Source organism: Uloborus diversus, chromosome 4 (genome assembly GCF_026930045.1).
Source record: "Uloborus diversus isolate 005 chromosome 4, Udiv.v.3.1, whole genome shotgun sequence".
Lineage (NCBI taxonomy): Eukaryota > Metazoa > Arthropoda > Arachnida > Araneae > Uloboridae > Uloborus > Uloborus diversus.
The window spans coordinates 185,751,214-185,776,883 of NC_072734.1; the positions used below are offsets into that span (position 1 = coordinate 185,751,214).

The 25,670-nt window shown below is 32.8% G+C and overlaps 2 protein-coding genes across 4 annotated transcripts in view; one reads left to right on the forward strand and one right to left on the reverse strand.

Moving 5' to 3' along the window:
• LOC129220102 (uncharacterized) overlaps positions 1–1,550 on the forward strand; it is a 60,867-nt gene extending 59,317 nt beyond the window's left edge. Inside the window, exon 18 of the mRNA XM_054854443.1 lies at positions 29–1,550. The gene's annotated coding sequence lies outside the window, so the exon portion shown is untranslated. The remainder of the gene's footprint in view (positions 1–28) is intronic.
• Positions 1,551–2,168: 618 nt separating this feature from the next.
• LOC129221245 (uncharacterized) overlaps positions 2,169–25,670 on the reverse strand; it is a 246,005-nt gene continuing 222,503 nt past the window's right edge. For 2 of the 3 annotated variants that reach the window (XR_008580490.1, XM_054855699.1), the window contains 4 exons: positions 14,144–14,218; positions 5,388–5,446; positions 2,635–2,731; positions 2,169–2,531 (listed from right to left, as the gene is read on the reverse strand). Coding sequence is in view for 2 of the 3 variants with exons in the window: in XM_054855699.1 (XP_054711674.1) it covers positions 2,450–2,531; positions 2,635–2,731; positions 5,388–5,446; positions 14,144–14,218 (313 nt within the window). In the remaining variant the exon portion in view is untranslated. Of the gene's footprint in view, positions 2,532–2,634; positions 2,732–5,387; positions 5,447–14,143; positions 14,219–16,367; positions 16,673–25,670 lie in introns of those variants that run through there. The other variant, XM_054855698.1, reaches the window with a different exon arrangement.

Consider the following 25,670-nt stretch of genomic DNA (forward strand, 5'->3'; position numbering starts at 1 on the left):
AATAACTTATGAGGCTTCTTTTTTACAGGTACTTTCTTTGCTGGGAAACAATATATTTTGTCTTTCTAAGAAAGCTGATTTTATACTATTGATCTCTCTTTGTTGATTTGACATTTATATTTTCATTATGTTTAGCTTTCAGTTGCTACAAGCTACTTCTCATGTTTTCAAAACAGCAACTGACAAGTGTGAAAATTTGAAACTATTGGTGAAAAATCATTTATCAGAATTACTGCAAGTGTGAAAGTATGTATTGAAAATTATTACTCATACAAAGTCTCGTAAATTAATCAAGGCTTGGAAAAACTAATTTTTGCACCCACGAAATAGAAGAAATGAAATACTGTGTCTGTCATAAGACGGAAAATATCAACATTGTATCGTTTTTTTGTAGCATTACAGGATTTTTTTAAATAGTAAATGGTTCATTAAAAAATGAATTTTAATATTTTGTTTTTATTTTTTTTAAAGCATAAATCTGTTAAATTTATTCTCCTATTTTTAATTTATAATATACAGTGCATTCCACATATACAGCTAGGCTGACATACATCATACACACTTCGAATGATGTATTCATAAACTCCTGATTATAACCAAAGTTCGAAAATATCATGATATTTTCCAAAATATCGAATATTTTGATATATATCCGATATTTTCAATCAGCACAAACTAAAGTCTTCAAAATAATAAATGCATCCTCAAATCACTCTTTAATTAATATTACAATATGTAGACTTAAGATTTCTTTCATTATTTATATTTAATATTTCATTTTACATTTTAATCAATTTTAATGGAGTTAATTTAGCATTGATATTTCCCAATGTACTCATGCTGTTGTACTCATTTTTCTTCTATTAGCTACTTCTACACAGTTATATGATTCAGATATAAAAGATATGCATCTGTCGCTACGCAGTTATAAGGCATTTCTTTTTTCTGACCAACATGTAATATTTAATTAGGCACTTTTAATATGAATTAAAATTGTAAAATTACTGATAATTTTATGAGTATAAAACAAAAAAGAATTACTTTGCTGCATTAATGATGTATTAATACATCTTAAAAACATAGTACATAACTTTTTGGTTATTTTTAATAATAAATGAACAACATTAGTGTGATTAATATAATTTTCCCATTGAAAATACCGTAGTTGAAAAAATAAATATCAAAATATCATGATATTTTCTAAATAAATATCGGATATATACCGACTGATATATATTGGCGAACCCTGCTTATAACCGCACATATTACCAATATTCATAGCTTATTTATTCATCTAACAGCATTTATAATTAGTACTAATTGGCATTACAGGTGGCGTTGTAAACTTAATGAATACACCAATCAGAGCATGTATGTAGTCTGTCAACACAACCTTATGTGAGACACACTGCAGACTGTTTTGTACATTTTATGTTTTACCAACAGATTTTTTTCTAGACTACAGATGTTGTTATGATTAGTGTCCTCTGTAGTTTTCATCTTTACAAAAAAAGAAAAGAAAAAAGAGATTGTTAGTTTTTCTTTTGTATGTGAAATCTTTTAAATAAAAGAATACATTTTTCATGCTTTTTTCTCCTTCACAATGTATAGCACTATTTTTTTTTAAACATTGTATTGCTTCAATAAGGCAATGGATCATGGGATTGCTATTTTTTTGGTTCACTCTATTGAGTAAGTGTTATGTTTAATAACAGGGGACCAACTAAATCAACCATGCTCTGTGGTGTTCCCATAGGGTATATATATACCATATACTCTCAAGAATTTTTTAGACATATCGCATATACCCTCAAGTTTCAAAATTTTCATGACATTATGTATATGATTGCATACACATATTGTACATAATGGATTATTTGGAGTATACCCTCAGAAAAATTGATTGGAACTTCACTGACCATGCCTTTATGGGAAACAGCTTCAAAATAACCAAAAGAATTCTCATGACAGTGTTGATTTTGAACATAACATAATCATAAGTACTATCATTCCATTTAGCCTCATTTTAAACAACAACCAATTATTCTATACCCAACATCAAATTGCTTCTAAAAAGTTGATTCAATTTTGTTGTTGAGCTATGTTACTATGTGTGTAAGGACATTCCAATACCATTGAGACCAAATTTATTGGTATAACAGATTTGGACTACTTTTATTACATTTGTATTATGTACAGAGATAATGATCTTAGAATACCAACTTAGAAAGACTTGCAGGAAAAAAAAATGATGAAGAATAAATATTAAACATAAAATAAGAGCAACTAAAATTAAAATCTGGTAAGTTTGACGATAATGAACAAGTTTACTCATGATCAATGATGAAATTTTAAAATGATTAATCATAATTTTATTTTCTATTATCAAAATTATAGAAGGGTCTCCCATTGAATTCAACTTTTTAATTAAAAATCAATGAACAAGATGTCAAGAGTTTAAAATTTTTGCTTGCCGAGACAACCATTCAGGAGTAACTGCTACTTGCTTCCAAAGTTCTTTTTCCTTACTTCTAAAATTAAAAATACAGTAATAGTTGAATGACAACAAAAAGAACTAAAGTATTTAACTACAAATAATTCTTTAAAAGTGGCTTATTGATAAATAAAACTAACTTGTGCTTCTTTTTCTTCTTTTTTAAAGGTCTTTCCTCAACAGCTACTTGTTCATCTCCTGTTATGGGTTGAGAATTTTCAAACAAACGTATTTCACCTATTGCAGAAAAAAGAAAAATACATGTAAATATGCATATACAGTCAAACTCCTAATATCACTATTGGATCTTGGAAATATTTTGGAAGCGGAACTCAATAACAATAATAATAACAGATTAACGGATAACTTGGATTTGTGTAGAAAAAAAGGCAGGCAGAGATTTTTAAGAAAATTATTTTTCTGAGATGCAGCTTTAGGTGGTGTTATATTGAGTTAGCACCTTTATGAATTGATTAGATTTACATTCCTGTACGGAAGATTCATTTGGACACGATCGTGGTTATATAACGAGTTTGGTGCTTAAAAGGATGGGCACTTAATCGTGGTTTGACTGCATTAAAAAAATATTTACGAAATATTTTAAGAAACTGAAATAAGTCAGACATTTTAATTATACTTATTTTTATAGTTAGCAAACATAGATTTAATAATAGGTTAGGTTAGATCAAAGACTATTTTTTGTACACTTTTTTCTATAATTTTTACAAAAAATAAATCACATAAACTATTGCGCAAAACGTTTTTTTTTTTTTACATACTTATGGTGAGTTTGGGGGGCAGGATGCCAAGATTGGGCACCCATGGCTGTGTTTATGAATGTCAGTACGGTACAGGCTTGGAATTCAGAGTCTCTCAAGTCCAAAGTTCATTTCAATTTGAAGTGTACTCATAATTTCAACATTTTCCAAAGGTAGACTAAAATCAAACAACAATAAAAGCCATACCCAACTATTATAAATATATATATTCAGCACCATGCTAAACTAACGAATGTGAAAAATTGCTCTTTCAAATTCAATAGCTTGCCACAGTACTCAAAAAGGGCTATCTACTTCAAAGGATACTTTTACACTTAAAGTTATCTATGAAAATTTAAACATTGAAAATAACTAAATGCGTCAGGTGGAAAAAAATTATTGTTTTGGCTCTCCTGAAAAGTGCCAATTTTCACATTTGTTGGTTAAGCATGGTGCCGATTACATAAAATACAATCATTTATCAATGCCAGAAGAGGAAGTGGTCCCCTTCCAACCTTCCTAAATGAAGGACCTGTGGTATATAACTTCATTATATACCTATTAAATTGTATATACATATTTTATTGGTTGAAAAATTATAACTGTTACTTAAAATCTCTTGCAATTATAAAACTTGTTTCGTAGGATAGAACAAAGTAATAAAAACTAACAGGAAGCCTTTGTTACAAAATAACCACTTTACTAAGGATGAAGTTTATGTTGATGCCTAATGATATACAGTCCATTCACGATAACTCGAATCTAAAGAGAGCGACGAAAAACTTCAACTTATTGGAAGATCGACTCACCGCTACGGTTTTCGACATTTTAATATTAAAAACCATCGAATATTTTAATTAAAAGGTACATGTAACAGACAAAATTACAGAACTTAAAAGTTTTTAAGCACAACATGCACAGTTTAATCAAAAATATTGAGAGAAAAAAAATCAAAAGCATGGTTTTGATTTCGATACTGTTGGAACCACTTGAATAGAGCTGAATCTACTTCAGGAAAGGTGCACATCTTCATTCGTTTCAGATTCGGATTCATGGATTCTACTGCTTTAGAAGTTTCTATTTTTCTTCTAATATCATTGACAGAGTACTTGCTTAGACATCTTTAATAGTAAAGACAACTCACTATGTCTCTCAGGAAATTATCAGCAAATAATCAAACTAAAAAATGAAGGGGAACGCATCTGAACTTAGGTCAGCCTTTGAATAAAGGTACAATCAGTTGACTTGACAACTTAACAGCAAATTCATAGTCCAGCAACATGTCGAAATGTAAACAGTACAGTACAACAAAAGAAAACGAGCTTCGAGCTTCTTGCTTTAGAGGTCTATTGTGCAGGAATTGAAAGTGAAGGAATTAATTTTTCTCTCATAGTCACTTGTTTCTTTTTTTCATTCTTTCTTTTTTTTTCATTCTTTACAAATAAATTTCGAGTCATCTTCGAAAACTTTGAGCTAAAGGAAGTTAACTTCAAGCTAATGTAATGAGAATAATTAGCATGGAATTAAAGACAATGGGGTCGGGACTTGATAAAAACTTCGAGTTATCGCGAGTAGACTGTTTATTGATACTGAGAAAATAACTTTATGATGACAAATAACTTGAAAATAAATAAAACATTTGCCATAAAAAATGAGTAACTACACACTTTGCAGATGTAACATATGAAATTTTAATCTTCTATAACTAACCATTTTCGAATTAATCAATATTTATACGGAATAGGCACACATACATACAGACATTAATGACAAAACATTTTTTTAAATGGGCTCAGAGATAAGTCAAAATAGGTTTTTGGTTGTCCTCATATTTGTACACACATAAATACCCTACAGACACCATGAAAAAAAACAACTCAAAATTGATTCATAAGGGATCAATTTGGAAATTTTGACTGAAATTTGAGTTTTTTGTTGAATACAATACTGCCTTTACTTTTTTCAAAGAAATAAAAGGTACAATACATCTTTTTGTCTCTTTGTGTAAAATGTTTATTGCTTAGAATTTTTTAGATATTTTCAGCTTTCAGTAATCTAAAGTGAAGTTAGCCACAATGATCAAGGACATTAGTGATTCTACTACATTATATGTTTCTATATAATTAAATACATACAAACTTGCAAATCAGACAGATCAGCTACAGGTTTTGGTCTTTCAACTTCTTTGGTGTGTCTGAAAAAGAAAAGAAATAAAATAAACTTGCTTTTTTTCCTGACGAATTCAAATCACATTTTATGCAATTCAGATTGAGATTGGAATCTTGCAAATAAAGAAAAAATAAAGCTTTCATGGAATAGCAATCCTTAAAAACGCAATTAAGAAAATAATGCTTGCAAAAGATTTAAAATAAAAAGAATCAACTTTTATTTGAGGAGAGAGGGGATACTTGAACCCTCAGGAGATTTGTTCCCCTTCTTGAATCTTGACATAGGCGTAACGCACAATTTTCATACTGGCAACATTACTGAGCTGCTAAATTGGTAACTTAAGTATATATCCCTAAGTGTCACACCGTTTGTTTGGCACATTTCTTAGAGGCAAGAGCACCCATATAGGGGGGCTCGAGCCCCCCCCCCCTTTGAAATTAGAACTTCCTTGCTTTTAGTATGTTTTCTTTGCAAAAATGTAAAAACATTTTTTTCCAGCCATTAATGAATAAGTTATTAAAAAGGTCAAATTTTAATGACTCTAATCTGCCCTGAAATAGGTTTCCACGGGGAAAATATCCAGCTAAACTAGGGAGAAAATATTTGAGCCCCCCCCCCCCCCCCCCCCCCCCCCACCCTTGCAACTTTGCATATGGGCGCCCATGCTTAGAGGTTATGTCTCGACAGTTTTCAGTAGAGAGATTATTTTTTGGGTTGTGTGGATTAAAAATATCGCTAGTTTTTTTGAAAAAGTTAAGCTGTACATTTGTTTTTATGAAATAGTGCAGGGTTGGCGCTAGAGATTGTAAATTGTTAGCCAGAAAATCAGCCAAATTTCAAAAGTTTTAGCCAAATTCTTATTTTAACGAATCAATGAATGAAGTATAATTTTAAAAAGTATATATGAAAACACATGTGCTATGTTTTAAGGCAGTGCCTTGGCACACTGGTGTACTACTGCAAGGTCCTTGGTGTGCAATGGTATTTTCGGAGTTGCAGAATAACGAAGAACAGAGATGTATTTTACCTGAGAAAAAGATGAGATATTGCTAGTTTAATTAATTGTCAAAATGCATTGAAAATTGCGAAACCAAAGATTAAGACAGCGTGTATAGAAGTCATACGGGAAATGATAGGTTCCGATTCAATGTATAAAGTATGGTGGTTAGAGTGTCAATTTCAGATGACATTACTATAAAAAAGCCAAACCCTGTGGCACGACAACCCATGAGGGTCAAAGCCTACTATGCCCAATTCAGTTTTCCTGACCGGGGAATCTGGGGTGCAGGGCAGATGTTTCGATTAGGTGGTCAGCCTAACGCGGAACCCCCAGTGTTTGGTTCCCAGGGTTTGGAACGACGTTACTAGTCGATGAATTAATGACATGACGGTGACAAATGACATTAGGAAGCATTGGTTGATAAACTACTAAGAGCTGGAAAATTTTTATTTCAAATTGATGAATCAACAGACATTAAGAGGTGTACTACAATTGCTAATAAGGATGTCATTCAAAATCATTATATTTCCTGGAAAGAACTTTCTCAGCTTGCAAGAGGTGCAGAAATATTTCATGTTGCAGCTAAATAAATAAAAAACAACGAGATTCAGTGATACAACTGCACATGTGCTTGCAGTGATGGAGTAGTCGCAATAATGGTGTAGGGTTCATATTAAATATTTGCTGGCAGGAAACGATTGAAAATTTCAAAGTTGAATTCAAGAAATGGCAAAGGGTTCATATTAAATGGGAAAAATCAAAATCAAAGTGCTCAGTTTCCTCCATCACGAAATTCTCTTAGAAACCTCTATGCCAGATGAGCTGAAGTTCACCAAGATTGAAGCTGTAAAAATTGTCAACTTCATTCAATCACAAGACCTCATTTTCATTGTACTCTCTGAAGAAATGGGGGCACCACTCCCTGCTTCTTCACACGGAGGTTTACTGGCTTTTGAGAAGCAAGGTCTAAGTGATAATTTTTGAGTTGGGGGATGAGGTAGAAATTTCTGATGCTTCAAACCAAAATGAAACATAACAGAGTGTTACAAGATGAATATTGTCTGGGAAAGCAAGCGTACATAGCTGATATTTTTGAGAATCTTTACGAACTGAATTGAAGAATTCAATGATGCAGTGAAATTGCGTGAATATGTATATGCCAACTAAACGAGTTCAAATCAAAAATCCAGCTGAGGAGAATGGAATTAGGTCATGGCCAACTGCACATGCTCTAACAGACCAGCTACTTACATACTAAAAGAAAAGCTAAAATGGATGTGGGGCAGGACATATGACCATAATTTAGTACAAAATTTAAGCATTACTTCAAGGCGTTCCCTGTAACGCCGAAACACGTGTCTGCTGTAATTTACAAATTTGTGCTTCTGCTTACGTTGTTTGTTCTGACTTTATTACTTCAAGTTGACTAACATAAAACAATACGACTGGGTTTGTGATCCATTGATGCATCAGCAACTTTCTTTAAAAGCACAAGAAAAATTTATTGTCTTTAAGAGCAACCGTACCTTAAAACTACAGTGCCCTTGGACACATATTGGCTGTTAGTAAAAATAGTACCCAAAAACCTCTGAAAACACTATTCGTGAATTGTTACTGCTAACTTTTACAGAACATATATTTGTGCTGTATTCTTAGCATTGACACTTTTCAAGATCAACAAAATATCACATTCTAGATCCATGCTTTAAAATTTCATGCAGCCGTTCCCAATATACAGCTGAATAAAAAGCGCAAGTGTCCCTAAAGGCAGGCAAAAATGTGTCAGTCGTGTTAAGTCTAAAGTTAGAACTTGCTGACTGTAAAAAGCACTGAAATTCGTGATAAACTTTAGTTCAATTTCTAGAGAAACTGAAATTTTTAAAAGATTCCAAATACTTAAAAGATTAAATGTCAAATCCAAATGCTGTTTTCTTCTCTTTTTTGCTTTGACTAGGGCAGCGTTTCCCAACTGGTGGTTCGCGAGATGTTTTCAGGGGGTTCGCGAATAGAATATTGTAATGGCGGAGTTTTAACATGCCTGTTTCTGATGAAGTCTCATGTTCAAGAGGTTTCAAGCAAATTTTGCTCCTTTTTTATTCATTTGTCTCTCGCACATCCAATACCCTAAGATCATTAAAATATTTGTGTACTTCTTGACATATTTTACCTTTAAATAATCTAGTCTGTCATTGCGAAGTGCCGGTTTTAGCGCTTCCACTGAGAATGATAGACCTGAAGTCATGCTGAAAAAACTCTACTAATGAATACAATGTCTTCAGATGAAATAATTAGAAAACGTTCGTTTCCTCAGAAGCTTTTGATCGAAGAGATTGATTAAACTTGATGAAAACATTACATAGAGCATATTCGAATTAAGTTGATTGAAGCTCAACGCAGAACAATCACTGTGTTATTTTTTGGTGACTTTGTTTTGCATTCATTTTTTAGCGATTGTTTTAGTTCGTAGCAATATTTGTAATTCTATATTTTGCACTTATGTTTTCGCTCTTGTTATAAACTATGGAGCACCATCAAGCTAAAAGCAAAAATCTCCCAAATTTTATTGTGTGTGTGTGTGCGCGCGTGCGCATTTTTTTTTTTTTTTTGCATGTTACTTACTACCTGAGTACCCAAGGGGTTCGCCAACTTCTTTCGGAGTTTGGAAGGGGTTCGCATAGTGGAAAAGGTTGGGAACCGCTGGACTAGGGAATGATGAAAACATAGTCTATATTGATAAATGAAATTTGGTTCAGTGTGCTGCAGGGTTCGAGCCAACTGTGCGGCAGGGCCGGATTTAGGGGAGGGCAGGCGGAGCTACTGCCCCTGGGCCTCCACAACAAAGGACCCCCCACAATAAAATTTTTACAAAATATCCTAACTTTCACGGATCAAAAAAATAAAAAATATCGGATATATACTTATGTATCAAAATATTCGGATATATGTCAAAGTATCGGATATTTTCGAAAATATGATGATTTTTTTTAACTCTGATTAGGGGCCTCCACTCCTTCGTTGCCCCAGGGCCTCCACACTTCCAAATCTGGCCCTGCTGTGCGATGAAGTCAAAAAGGTTGAGAAGCACTGTTTTCAAGTCTATTTAAGAAAAATAAGACACTTTGTTTGGCGGGGTTTATTTTCTTTTGCATACTATTCAACATGATTTTTAACCGACTTCAAAAAAGGAGGTTATGATTTCATATTGCGGCTTCTTATGTGTATTTTCGAATTATTGCAACACTACTGGACCAATTTGAATTTTTTTTTGTTTGTAAGGGTATACTTCCCAGATGGTTCCATTGTAATTTGGTCTGGATCTGATAAGGGGTCCCAGAGAAATTCAAGAAACTTAATTTCATACGTCATGGTCACGTGGTGTTGCTGTGATCAGTGTATTTTCACACCTAAGCTTTTTGCTTTCCCTTGAACGATATTTATTTCTCGCGACACATGGATGATTAATTTTCTCAATGCTGCACTGCATGGTAATTTTTTATTATAGGTGTTACTAATGTATTTATTACTGCGTAGCAAAGCAGTAAATTAAATATATTTTGCTACTTTAATAGTTGAATCAATTACCTTAATATTTTATTTACTAATAAATAACTTTATTTAGGCACTAAAATATAAAGTTCTTTATTTATTATTTCAATTTTTAAATATATTTAGTGTACAATTGAGGGGGAATTGAATGCAGAACACCCCTCCCCCACGATTTAATTTATTTTCTTTAATAATATACATTATAACTGTGTATGATTTCTGAAGTTTGACCAACATTCATTATTTACTATTTCACGATGCCGCCAGTTCAATTTTAAATTAGGGTTATATTAATTAGCAGGTTTCAAAAGAGGAGGAGGTTCTGAACTCGTCGGATTTGTTTTTCCTTTTTACAATGTTCTATAAATACTCGAAGACACCTGTACACCAGGGGCGGATCTAGAGGGGGGCCATGGGGGCCATGGCCCCTCCCAAAGCCTTGTGATTGTAGGAATGTTTTTAAGGGAAAAAAAATATTATGAGAAGATACAAAATTTAACACATGTATTTTACTGAAAAAGGAGTACAGGCCTTAATTGGGAGATAAATTATATCCCTATCCTCAAAAGAAAACTTTTATTACCAACATTTTTCTCCATCTTTTACATTATTTCTTGATTCCAACTACAGAAACTTGGACGAACTCTAAATGCTGCGGTTCTCAGAGTATACCTATTGTTCACAAGAACAAAGAAAGCCGAAATTTTCGTTTTATGGCTTTAATTTCGAAACTAGAAGGAGAACCCCCCTTCCCATGCCCTTTCACAAATGCCTTGATGCGTAGCAAAAAATTGCATCTTAAGTCTTTTATTTGGAAAAAATGTCAACGGAAACTAGCTTATCCAGCCCTTATCACTTACCTTGTTTAAAAGCAACTTCAATGAATTTTTTTGGGACTTCAATTACGAACGAGTTTTGATAGGACCCCCTCCCTCCCTATTTTATATCGTGATGAAGAAAACTTTAAAAGGAGGTTTTTTAGAGGAGCTCACGAATCTTCCATCCCTTTCTAAAATATGTATAAACATAGTTAAAAATCGAATTTTTTTAGAGCCTCAAAGGAAAAATATTTCCAGGAAGGAAGGATTCAAAGCACCTTCTCACTTCCTTTAATGTAAGCAAACATTACCTAAAGGTGCATTTTTAGACTGGACAGCTGAAGAGCTAGAAGAGCACCCCTCCTCTTCTAACTTCTCAATGTATAATGACAGAATATTTTGGTTTCTAAGCTTTATTTTCAAAAAGTATTTTGCGGCCAGCGCCCAAAAACGTACATCATCAAAAATAGACAAAATGCGTTTTAAGTTTCCTAATTTTCAAAAATTACTCGGAGATTTAAATTTTGAAACATTTTCGAGGGAGATTCCTAAATCCACCCCCTCACCTAATGTCTCGATACCCTGCAAATTGAGTTTTTAAAACTTCATTTTAATAAAATATCTGGGGAGTTATCAGGACCCAATTTCCCAATAGGCAGAGTAGGCAGCTGCCTAGGGCGGCAAACTTTTCAGGGGTGGCAAATTTTCTATTATAAAACACATTTTTTGAATTAAATTGTTATTCTTGAAAGTAAAATGTTAGCATTCTTTCATTTTCCACAGAGACAATTTTTCTTGTAATTTAATAATGATTATTTTCACACATCTTATGAGAGCCAAATGTTTTTCAATCATGGTATTTGCCGAATCATCAGCAAAATTTGCCGAATAAAATTTTTTTGGGGAGATCACTGTGATCATTTCGTCAGGGCGCCTCAGAATGTGAAACGCCATCATTTCTTCATAAGTTTGACAGTTTGAATCTGGGGAACAGTTTTTTACGTTTTTTTGAGTCAAGGATATTTTGCTTCTTTTATGGGGGGGGGGAGGGGGCGGAAGATTTCAAATTTGCCTAGGGGCATCATGGAGCTAAATTTGGCTCTGGGGAGTTTGTTCAAAAATTTCGGATGGCCCCTTCCAAAACAATCGGCTGGATCCGCCACTGCTGTACACAAGGGCGTTCACAGGGAGGGGAGAGGGAGACACATGTTGGCCTGGGCCCGAGCCTGGAGGGGGCCAATATTTTTGTAACTAATGGTGAAACATAGGGGTAAACAATATGGAGAGGGGCTCGGAAAAGTCATTAGTGATTGGCTCCAAAATTTCTGTGCACGCCCCTACCTGTACCGATAAGGGAAAGTCTTTTTTTCTTTGAAACAGCATAGTTCCTCGGCGGTCTAATGGTAATCAAGTTCAGGTTGGATGAAATTGAAGGAACTCTTCAAATATCATAATCACATTTAAATCGATTTGTATTTTATTAACTTTGTACATCGTCTCACTTAGTGAACTGGTTTTTATGCTTTTTTTTGTTTAGGGGTGGTCTAACTTAGGTTCCAAATCTTTGATTTACCCTATTTGTTCTTTAGGGAAAAAGTTAAGGGTAAAACAATAAATTTCATGCAATTTCCCTCACAAACGATTAAATATAAAACCCATTGATAAACAAAGGACATAAAACAAAGGTTTATACTTTCTTTACATATAGTTAAAGAAAGTACTAAAAATATATATTATTAAGAGTAATGATAATGAAAATTTTTGAATTAAGGATTCTCTGAAGCAAACATAAAATTCATTCTAGTGGAATTTTTAATCTTCATCTATAGTGGGGCCATGTGAAGAAACATGCGACTTTTATCACGAGTTACATAACACTAATTGCGAAACATAAATTACAATTTACAATATTACAGTTCTAAAATTTACAATTTTACAAATTTAAACTTATTTAACTACTACCTAACGTAACTGAGTAGGTTTAGTTTTAAATACTAATTTCGCGTATAGTTAAATTAGTGTTTAATTCAGGATTTGGTGGGTTGTCAGTTACGTTATGTAGTTGTTTATAGGAGGCCCCAACTTCAAAAGGTTATTAAAAATTAAGAGATTGTATATAATTAGTTAGGTATTTAAAATAATTCAACGTATAGTAATTTAAATCATTGTTTATTTTATAATTCGGTGTTTAGTTTAGTTGATTTTTGTACTGGAATTGTAAAATAAATTTCATTTCTATGTTTTGGTAGGAAATAAAATGTAAGTGTAATCAGTTATTTTTTGATTTTTAGTTCCTGGGTATTTTTTGAAGGCAGTTTTTTTTATTTAAAAGTAATTTATGAGGATTTTATTTATTTTTCTGTGGAATTTTTAAAAAATTTTCTTTTTGGTAATACTTTAGCCAAATCAGAGTTTGTTTTGCTTACTTTACGTATTTGGTGCAGTGGCGAATGCTTAGCGCAAACCCTGCAGTTCAAAAAGATGTTAGAAGTGTGAAAGGTACTAATTTGTAGCTTTTTTTTCTGTAATTTTGAAAGATGTTTGAAAATTATTCTTTGGGATAAAAGAACCTTTGGACCAAGGAGACTTGGATATAGAATCAAGTGTCCCTCCATATGATTTTATATATCAGTTATATGCTATTTATTGTTTAACAGAAATGAGTTTTTTTTACAAAATATAGCCTACAGCTAAAATAAATCCCCTATTAATAGCGAAAGCTTAAAAGACCTGATATGGGAGAAGTTATGTTATCACATTATAAAAAAAAAACTTCTAACCTTTAAATTAGATTTTAAGCTTATTGGATACTTCACTTTTCCAAAATTCTTGTCGAAAATCGAAAATTAATGTTTTTCTTTTCTTGCAAACCCTAATTTCAGCTAGTTGTTGGTGCCAATTTTGAAATATTTTTCCAGTTTAGAAGTCAAGTTTATGAGGTACGCTAATTTTACTCATTACTTAGAGTAAGGGGTGGCACTTCAAATTTGTAGAGTCAAAAAATAATCATTATTCAGTCAATTAATCAGTAATCAGGCAATTTGTTTATCCGTGCATCCCTACTTGATATCTACCAATCACGAACACAACAGAATGAGAAATATCAATCTACAACAAAGTGAAAACAATAAGCGATCTTGATTGCTCAGTAATAAGATTATGATACATCTTCAAAGAAACTTAATGTAAATTATGAACAAATACAGATTCTAGCTTTCTTTAATTAAAAACACAGTTTAATAAATGTTACTTTTAAAAAACGAAAGAAGGTAAAGTTGTCATTTATGTTAAGCTAGTTCGAAAAATATTTCAAGGGCTGAATTTGATTTATTTTGAATAAAATGGTGAAACAACTTACTTATCAAAATATTCAAAAAGCTTTTCTGAAAGGTAGGGTAAATAAGGGCTCCCAGTGCTGCTTTTCTTACTAATTCTGAAATCAATATAATATTTATTAAAAGTTTGAAACCACATTTTTAAAATATGCAATGCAACCTTTAAAAAAATATTCATTTTTTATTTTTGTTTCACATAAAACAATTTGACTGGTTAAAAGGAAAAGAAGGGGGGGGGGGGGGGGGCATTTCTCTTATAGTTTGATCCATGAGTTCTTAATAAACTATAAGGGCACGAAAAAATTTAAACAGTGACTATGAATGAATCCTTTAAGTGATTTAGATTTAGTGGAACAAATAATAAAGCTTGATAACACTAAAGTAAATGCTCTTAAGATTTAATTTATCACACATAAACATAGTTATTACATAGAGGGAGGGCAAGGTGCAATGTGGCATTGAAATTTTTAAGGGGTAATTTTCTTTTTTGGGGGGGGGGGGGGGGGGAGCACATATTTTAGGCGTGGGAGCTGTACGCCATTGCTCCTGAGATGGTTGGCACCCCTTGTTTTGTGTTCTAATTTGATAATCTATGTTGGAAGAAACTGCAGTCTCTGGACCAGTGGTTGGAAAAAAAACTTTTTTTTGTAGCGAACTACAACTACTTTATTAGAGTTTATATTGTAGTTAACTACAGCTGAAATTACTTTCTTTTTTTTAAATATAGTGCAACAAACTACTTTTGAACTGTAGTCGCAACTTCTTAAAAAATATATAAATAAAAATAAAAAGTATACACACACACACCAAGAAAAACAATTCAAAAAGTGGTTTAGATTCATAAATTAGCTCCGTTGAATATGAAATATCACTAAGAAATATGCATTCTTTTTCTTCCTTTTTTTTTGAGCCAATTTGTCATTTGAAAGCACTTTTATGAATATTTGCTGTGAGAAAGGATCCAAAAGTTGAAGGTTGAAAGAATTCAACATTCAAATTTTTAATCCTTTCCTGCTAGTGAATATTTAATTCAAGAAGTATAACTTGATTACAAAATGTTTATAAATACAGTCATAATTTGATTCAGTTTTGACATAGTCATACAGATACATATGAAATTAATTAGATGATGAAAGATATCTTTTAAACAGAAGAGAAAAACTTTCGACAATTTTCACTTATAGGAATTAATTTTATAGAAACTTATATCTTGTAGGACTAATTAACTAATTTTTAGCTTCAATTTAGGGATCCGGACACCATCCCCTTTCTTATGCCATTATTATAAACACTTGACCACTAAAAAGCAAAAAATAAACAAATATAAAAAGTATCCCAAACGGTACTAGTATTCCTTATTAAATATTTATAAATAAGGTATCCAAAATATAAAACAAAACAAAGATTGCTTAACTTACTTCAATGTAGAATTTTAAATTATTTGCGGAGGACATTGATATCAAAAGTTTTTTGCTTAACGGGCAAAGTTTGAATGAAATTGAAAAATTTCAGTTTTTAAACTTTTCTACAACGCTGTAATATTTATTGTAAGATGATCCTGAGCGGTTCAATATTGTCCTCTTTTATAATATTTGGGCCTCATTTTCGGAGTTTAAGATAAATATTTTTTTTTCATGTGTTTCAGACATACTTATTTAAGCTGAAAAATACTTATGCAAAAGGAAAAACTGAAATTCAAATGAAAAAATTGACAATTGAATCCACAGTGAGTGTTTGCTCATAGATGTATCAAATATGCAAACTATATTACTTGCAGAAATGGAGACATTTGAACTAAATGAGTGGTACTCTGTTTTTGTAGTAACTTAGTGTAACTGATTTAATTTTTCAATTTCATCCTTGTTCTGACCTATACCTCAACTTCAAAAAAATATGTTTTGCCTTTGAATTAAAATTGGATTTTGTACACAAGGATTTTGCTAAACACAAGTTTCTCTATTTCACAAATGATTTATCATTGAACATTGATATTTCCCCTTAAGTTGAAAAACAGCTAAAAATCTTTTTTTTTTTCCTTCTACAGCTGCAGCATAGGTAATAGTGCTAGAAAAATCACTTTTCTATCTAAAACTTTACTAAATGCACAAAAGTTAAGGTTACAAAAAGTGATGGAAAAACTTAGTAGTTTTCATATCATTCCCAGCTACAGATAAATGAAAAATTCAACAACAAAACTTAATTTAAAGCATTGAAACAAATCAAACACAAAAAATTTAAAATTATTACTTTTGATTTGTACTGTTTGCATCGTCCGAAGCAACGGATTCTTGTTTAGAGCTTGACGACTCAAAGATCCCTAAAAAACGAGGATCCACTGCTTCTGAAAATTTATTTTTAGGCATTCTTTTACCTCACACTTTTTCATTTACAAAATAAAATGTTCAAATAAAAACAGCAGTTTAACAATACAGCAAGTAAATAATATCTTTCGACAAGTAATGTTACTCCTTTTATTGAATTGATGTTTTTTTCTTCCCGAGTGCTATCGAACTTTGGCTACAACGTCATGAACACAGAATATATACACATCCTAACACGTTTAATTAAATTATTTTTCAAATTAAAAACACGAGCTGTATCAATCCATCCGGCGGATTTCTATCATAAATAATATTACATTTTATGTGGCGCAACAGCGCATACAAGAGGAGAGATATTCGCACAAGGTTTTTCCTCTTTTACCCACAACACTATATCGGCTTAGCCTATTCGGAACTCCAGCGCTCGAATACGCTACCTAGCGGTGATTTATAAAACTGCGAATGCAACTAAAACATTGCCACGTTGCGCTCCACGGTGTCTGTTGACGTAAACACAGGCAGTTTGTTCTGAGTCTTTATTAACGCAATCGATGTGTCTTAGTTTGCTTTCAGCTACAGAAATTAATTCGTCCCTTAGTAGTACTCTCGAGCTTCTCAAAATAATGTTAGTTTTCCTTATTTCTTTCAAAAAAGTATTAAATGGTGGAAGCATAAACAAGAAAACTCTGGATTAACAAAATTGGATAACGTTATACCAGGTAAAATTTTTTATTGTTTTGTATGAATTTGTAAGAATATGAGTTTTTTTTAATCTTAAATTAATTTAACTAATCATATTTTACAGCAGCATTTAGTTGGAATGGACAGTATGCAAAATATTTTCTTGAATTTATTATCGTAGAACAAAATGAATAACCGAGAAAGAATTTACTTTATTCCTTTTATTCTCAGCTGAAAGGTTTCGCCAAATTTGTTTAGGGTTATAGTTTTCGTATTGTGCGAGCAAAGTAGCCTTGGCGAGATTTCGCGTTTTTAGTTAAACCATTTTTAATTTTTATCATGAGTGGAATAAAATGATAGTAAGATTACAGAATTCGATAAGTAAAAAGAAATAATGGTCAATCAACTGAAAAGAAAACTACCACCATATATAAACTGTGAGTACACATTTTATTTATTTTGTTCTGAGTGAATTTGAATAAATATCAGTTTTTCAATTCGATGAAAAAAAAACGAACCTAACAACATTGACTGGACACTTTTCCTTAATCTAATTCCACATAAATGATTTAAATAACCATTGTTACTACAGTATCCTACTGAAATAGACAGTATGCAAATAAATTTTCTTGAAAATATTTATCGCAGAACAGATTGAAAAATCCAGAAAGAACGTTAAGAATTTGAACAATAAAAAATAAAAGTTCGCCAAAAATCTGTTTATAGGGTTATGGTTTTCAAATTCTGTGAAAGAATAATGTATCTTGACAAGATTTCGCATATCAGGTAAATCATTTCCATGACGAATGAATTAAATGCATGATTTCTTTGGATATCCAATCATATAGTCATAGAAATAAATTATCTAGTGTTAAACGTTACTCTTGACAGTCTGCCACGTATGTGCACTATGTGACAAAAATGTCAACAAATGCCGGAAATGTCACGAAACTGAACTTAATATGTACTAATGTATAGAAAAAACGGTACAAAATGAAAATGCCGTTCGAAGCGAACCAAAAATTTATGAATTCCGAATTCAACATCGTGAAAATGGCTGCTTCAGAACAACTTACTGTGTGTTCTGCATTAATTGTTTATTTTCGTAATACTTTTTGGTTTCTAATCTCTTTCTATATGGGTCAGAATAACCAAAAGACTTTGAAAAATATTTTCAAATGAATAAAGCGAAAAAATCATACATACGAACAAAAATCACAACACTTTTAGCATTTTCTTCGTTACCATGTGCGTTTGTTTTAGTGTTTAAGTTGGCCATTAGACAGTGACTGCAGTGCCCCCTATAGTTCGTTGGAGTTGCGAATACTTACGACACTTGTCTTGAAATTCATATTTAATATTAAAAAAAAAAACCTATATCAGAGATTTTACTCATTAAATTCTGTTGAGATATGTGTCACGAGTAGTGATGTGAGTGCTGGGACAAGGGCGTAGCCAGCTTAACGTGGAAAAGACGGGGGGAGGGGGAGTCACGGTGACTTCCCAAAATTTTCCTTATTCGGCAAAAATATCAACATTTGGCAAAAGTTGAAGTTCTGTTCGGCGACAATTTAGATTCTATCGCCATCATTTCGACATCTAGGGAACTGGTCTTGTACGCATCTCGCCCCCCTCCCCGCCAAGGTTTTGGAAGCAAGAAAATTGAAAATGATAAAAATATATTAACCCAACACATAAAAAAAATAAAATAAAATAATTAAATGGACTTTCAACTTCAAGACGACGAACTCAATCACAGCAAAATATCTAATTTCTGCATTCTTTAAAAAACTTACTTATGATGTAATGAAAGTAACAGAAAAGTAAACTACAAGAGTTACTGCTGGAAAATATGGCAAAAAAAGGCGACATTGTTTGGACACATAGCAATTATTGAGAAAACTATTGGAGAAACATAGGTGGCTGGTGTGATGCACGGAAAAAAAAAGGTGCGGGGGAGGGGGGGGGGCATATCATTTGAGCTGACTTTTTTTTAATCGGGCTATCGAACTTAATTTTCATTCTTGATTAAATGGCCTGTTCTAAAAAATTCTGCACACGGCTTCAAAAATTGGATCAATTCTTCGTTATTTCAATAAGTCAATCAAGGAGTGCCCCCTCCCTCCAAGAGCAATGGGGCAGCCCCCAAATGACATGAAGATCACCCTAAGAGCGAGAGCCTCCCCCCCCCCCCCGCCGGAAGGGAGTAAAATGACCCTGAAAACAATTTCTCCTAAAAATTTCAATGACGCTGTCTGTGTCACGTCATCCCCTTGTGGGCATCACTGGGGAATTGATCAATTTTATCATTTTTCGATCGATCGTTAATTTTGAACTTTGAAACAAGGATGGGCGCACCCCCTCGAAATGGGAAGATTTGGCGCCGGGAAGATTGGCGCCGAGCACTTTGTGTGCCGGGAACTTTGGGCGCCGAGCATTTTGGGCACCGGGAACTTTGGGGCGCCGGGCATATTGGGTGCCAGGAACTTGGGTTCAATGTGCTCAGCGCCCAATGTTCCTGGCGCCCAAAGTGCTCGGCGCACAATGTTCCCGGCGCCCTAATTTCCCGGCGCTCAAAATGCTCGGCGCCCAAAGTTCCCAGTGCCCTAAGTGCTCGGCGCCCAATCTTCCTAGACCAGAAGCCCCTTTACTTTTGAAAGTGAGGTGGCAGTTGCCCTCGTACGAGCAGCCTATGTGATAAAAGAAAAACTCTTAGGGTGGCGCTCCCCAGGCTGAAAGCCCCTGATATATGAATTCGAACTTTAATTCAGTTTTCTTATTTTTTTTTTCTAAAATAATTTTTAATCATAGTTTGGGCAAGGCTAACCTGGCGGCGTACATAAATAATGGCGCGGGCAGGCTCACCCCTCACCTCAGCCTACACAATGCTGCCAAGTTAGCTTTGCCTCAACAGTTTGTTATTTTTCATCCATAATATGAAAGTTTTGAATTACCTTAAAAGTTTTCACTTTGATTAGTAATTATTTTTTTGTACATAATTGCATTAATGCAAAAAAGCAAAAAATAAGGACCAAAAAAAAAAAAAAAAGAAAAAAGAAAAAAAAAAAAACAGTATGAAATATGTTAAACTTTTCCCTTCTCGTCGACTGGGTGTCGTAGTGGTTCGCCGTTGGTCACTCTTGCCTTTCCGTGCATTCGTCAGATTTTCAAGATGCAGAAAAGCGTCAATATTAATGTTAAACAAACCTCAAATATCCCTTCAATATGAATTTGGCTTGGATGCTCTCGACATAGTTAAATTCCGATAGTGCAATTCGCTTTGTAAGGGCCCAGGCGCAATCATTTCTTGTGATACCTGGGCGATGGGAGTGAAAATTGTCAAGTGATACTGGCATTCGCCAAAAGTAGTCTTACAAGAAGACAAAATGATAGCCAGTCCTTGGGGAATGCACAAGGTCTGCAAATGGTGAGGAACCAATAAGCTAATAATAAAAAGAAAACAAAAACTTCTCCCTGCTAACTATAAACAAATTTTACAAAGTGACGTAAGAATGCACGGTTTAGTACGCGAATCCAAACCGTTGGGGCCGTTCGCTCCTAACGCAAGCAACTCTCATAATTGCTAAATTTTTTATTAATGTTATGCTTTTTACCAAGGGCGGACTCAGGGGAGGGTCAAAGGGTTTATTAAGATTTTCATAAAACTTCAATGTTTTAGAATTTAGATCCGAAAAAAAAAAAATACATGAAATCAATGTTAACTTTCTTTTTTTTTTTTTTGCTTTGTTCAGTTAGGTATTTCTTCTAAATCACAATTCAAGGGACTGACTGGGTTCATTTTACTATGCTATTGCTATATTTTGAGTTTTTCATACATTTTTGAAAGAACAATTACCTCAAATGGTTTTTCAGAGCACTCTTCCACTCAAACCACATGTCGTGTACGTGTATGTGTGTGTGTGTGTGTCGAGTGTACTCTTTCCAATTGTTTTATGCTGTAATCTCTACATAGTATAAAATGAAGTCTCTAAAAAGCGTCTGTGTTTGAACTCGCAAAACTCGAGAACAACCCGGCCGATTTTGCTGAAATTTTCCCAGTTTGTTCCTTTAAGTCCTGAGAAGGTTTGCAAACCAGTTCGAAAAAAATTCGATGAATAGTTCTTTTTTTATTCCAATTTAGGCCCAATTTTCACATAAATTCCCGAATATGGGGGTGAAAAATTTCTCGCATATAGTAATATTATATATCGTTGGAAAGGGAAGATTTTTCCGCGTTCTACGCAATTTGTTTCAATGCTCTAACTTAATTGCGGCGGGAATTTTTTACGTTTTTAGCTCGAATTTTTTTAGGCTTAGCTGAAATTTTGGCACTACTTTCTTCAGTAAATCCATCAATAAAAAGTGAAGGAATTGTCCCACAGTTTTCTTTTTGACAGCATTGGAAAGAGCTGCTTTTTTTACTCCAGATCTAACTCGACCTAAGGTCGAAGGTTTAACCCTCTATCTTCATTAGAAAAAAAGTTACAAGCGAATTAAATGAAGTTCAAAAATCTGTTCTCTATTCAAGTTTTTAACCATTTTATTTTGAGTTTCCACGGTAACGCTTTTTAAATCCACTGTTTATTTCCATCTTTCTCATTTTCAATTCTTAAACATATTTTATTTTGTGTTTCCATGGTTACACTTTTAAAATCCATTTTTTGCATTTTAATTTCTTAAAAGTATTTTAGTACAGTGTCTCCCAAAAGTGTTCGTACACCTTGAAATTTTGTAGTAAAACCAAAATAACGTAAAACTGAATTTGAATATGAAGTCCATTTTTTTTCACACCATTCCTATGCCATTCTGAATAAAATCCAGTAGTTTTTTTCAAAATATTGTCAGATTTTATTTTTGAAATTTGTCAAAAAATGAAGAGACGGATAAATAATACGCCTCAAAAGTCATCGTACACCCAAATTTTTTCGAATAAATTCCTGATTAAAACTACCATATGTCATTTTTTTATTATTTTTGCATTGTGTTGACCCTTTAAAGTCATTTGGCTTTAATTTTTTGTTTATTTATTCCTTAATATTGTGCTTATAACTTTAAAATGACTGGTATTTGAAAAACACCACAAACATCATTCGAAATTTGAATTGTTTCCTCACAGTAGCGGTAAATTGGTTTGAAATGTCTCGAAATTAGGTAATTTATACCATTCTATAGTGAAGTGCTTGATAAAATGCTTTAAAGACAAGAATCGGATCGAAAACACGGTAAGAAAAGGTCAACTGGCAAAGTTAACAATGCGTGATCAGAGGTTTACAGTTAAAAAAATTACGAAAAATACACATTTGAGTGCTGAAAAAATTTCTGCAGAATTGAACAAAACATTTTACGTTTAATTTTCACCTAAAATTGTTCGCCAAGTTCTCTGATTAGCTGGATTAAACGGGACCTCTTCCTGCAGAATTTTTTTTGTTCGTACGAATAACAGTAAACTTCTACGCTTTCTGTCGCAAAATCAATGATAAATAAGCTCAAAACGTTTTGGAACAACGTTTTACTTATAGATGAAAATAAATTCAACATTTTGGGTTAAATTGTTGTATAATTGTAAATAAAAGAAAAACTGAGGAATTTAATCTGAAGAACTTAGTTGGATCAGTTAAACAGGACGGTGAAGGTGTTTTAGTGTGAGGGTGCATTACAGCATCAGGATTTGGAAATTTGGAATTTTTTGATTAAATAATGAATCATGCTGTTCATTTAAATATTTTAAAAAACAATTTTAAACTATTAGCCCAAAATTTGGTAATTGGAAACAATTTTGTTTTTTATCGAGATAACGATTAAGAAGCACACGTTTGCGTTTGGTGCCTCAAAAATTGTTCTTAAGCTTAGAAATACCCCCTCAATCTCCAGATTTGAACTTAATGTAACATGTTTAGAGATATCTGGGGGCTAGATTACGAAAATACGGCTTTGAAACGAAAATAGAGCTAGAAACAGTAAGACTCAAACTGTGGTTGAACACTTACTCAGAAATTACGCAAAAAAAGAAAGAAAAAACAATGAAATCTATTCCCAGACGTTTAAAAGCTCTTGTTGATACTGCATGATGTTCTACTAAATAACAACTTTGTAAAAAGTTAGATTATTTACTAATTTTTTGACATTTTTTCAAAGTGTACGAAGACTTTTGTGAGATAAAATTTCCGGCAATTTTTGGTTTTTGATTTTTTAAAAATTATGTTTTAATGTTTTATTAAAAATTTTCATGTAGTTTTGTTAAATATAGGTCATAGATCTTATAATAAAATACCTATTCCGAAATATTAATTCTAACCAATGGATAATAGCCTATTTCATTGAAAGTCGTAGGTGTACGAACACTTTTGGGAGCCACTGTATCTGTCGTCATTGTTGGCGAGAAAATTTTGCATGATGGTTTTTTTTTCTTTCATTTAATCCTATGGTTATTGAAGATTTGACGCAATGTTTTTTTTTTTAATGATAGACCGAGCAAAGCCGGGCAATGCAGCTAGTCTCATATATTCAAAGCTTACGGTATTGTGACAAGCCTGTCTGCCTAAAAAAATGTGACTTTTGTTGAAAATTTGAGGGAACATGATCTATGGCGCAGGTTACGTCATTGAAAAACTTAAGGGGAGGGGGAGAATAGTAATTTTTAAAAGGTTTTGATTTCTTTGGGGGGGGGAGATGCTCCATAGGGGGGGGCATACTAGAAGAGCGCCACCACCTTTGGGGGAACGTGCAATCCTGCTTATCTAAAACGTTTTTTGCGTTGGAGGTATAACAAGGGCCATTGAAACTTGATTCCCTTACAAAAATTTCTGGATCCGCCCCTGCTTCTTACTTTACAGTCCTTATCTTACTTACTCTTGCCTTAAAGTTTTCTCTTAAAAGTGGAACAGAAAGCGAAAATTCCTTCCTTCCTTTAAACACAAAACAGATTGCGATTTCCAACTGTGTGCGCAAATGACCTAGAATGCCCCGGTCGTAAAACTTTATATTACCAACCTCCAACTGTTCGGATTATGGCTTTTCGAAATCAGCGAAAGTCAGTTGCTGACAAGCACATTAGGCAATTAAAGTTAATGAATCAAAAGACAATGTGAAAAAAAAGATCTGTTTATATAAAGTATATACGGACTTACATTGAATATGAAAGTTCGGCTTTGTGACACTATGCAAACGTGATTTCATGTACTCACAAAGGAATCACGCATTGTACAATAATGAAAAAAAAAAAAAATAGGTCGCAATAGAAAGATCATATTCAGACATTTTTTGGAGAAAAAATTATTTGCCCTCGTCGCCCCGGTATCGAGATATAAGGTCTTTTAAAGTCTGCTAAAAGTTTTTGAAAAGCGTTAAAGACTTGGCGAGAAATGGAAGGTACCACGTGATTTCACCGGCTACATCATTCTTCTGCAAAGCGCGTTAAAGATGACTTCCATTACTCACCAAAACTTGCTAAATTTGACGACTTTTTTTTAAATTTCGGAAGACTTTAGGACCTCATGTTTTTACAACGAGGACACGATGGCAAAATTTGTGCGTAAAAGTTTTACTATGTTCTTTTGATTGCCACTTATTTAGATTTTTCATTATTACACTATTGTAAGGTTTCCTGGTTAGCTTACACTATAACTCATGCAGTGCATGTGAGAATAAACGCAAGAAATTTTTAAAAATGAAATGTTAAGCATCAAACTTAAAATCCAAGATAATCAACTACAATTAGTAGCTTTTCAAAACAATAAATACAAAATTGGAAGTTAAGTAGGGAAATGTGGGGGCAAAGTGAAATAGTGGGGTAAATTGAAAGAGCGAGGGCAAAGTGAAATGGTGAAATATTCTTTCTGATTTTAGCGCCACCCATATGATAATATTTTAACTATGTAGCAACTCATGCAGTCTAATCTAGTCAAAAAGAAATTACCTTAGAAAATCATTGACTATGATAATACAAGCAATTTTTAAAAAATGATTCTCACATTATAGTATTTTGTTGTAAGTCGAAAAGTATTGTTGGTATTGTTAAATGTTTAAAATCTAGTAATTAACATTTAAAAGATTAATTAAGAATTTCTAATATTCGGTACAGTAGTTATTTAGTTAATATTAAGCTTACTTTTATTTTAAATATTTTATACAATTAAGTACATATGGGGCAAAGTGAAATAGTTAATTTCGTTTAATTATTCAATCATTTTGAATAATTCAACTCAATCATTATTCATCATCTCTTACGTATTATTTATTAATTACTTTATTAACGTACCTTAATTTAGTAATTCACTTATTTATTCATTCATTTACTCGTTCACTCACTCATTCATTTGCCATCATACATTAATCAATTGAATGATTCGTTTATTTTTTTCAGTATCTTTTCATTTATTCATTCAACCATTTATTTACAGATTCATTTGAGCGAAAATATTTTTTTTTATTAAATGGAAAATATTTCATTTTTCACTTTGCCCCATAAAAAAAAACATTTTCCACTTTTTTTTTTTTGGAAACAAAAATTTACTGCCAAAAACTAAAAATACTACTTCAATGCATGTTT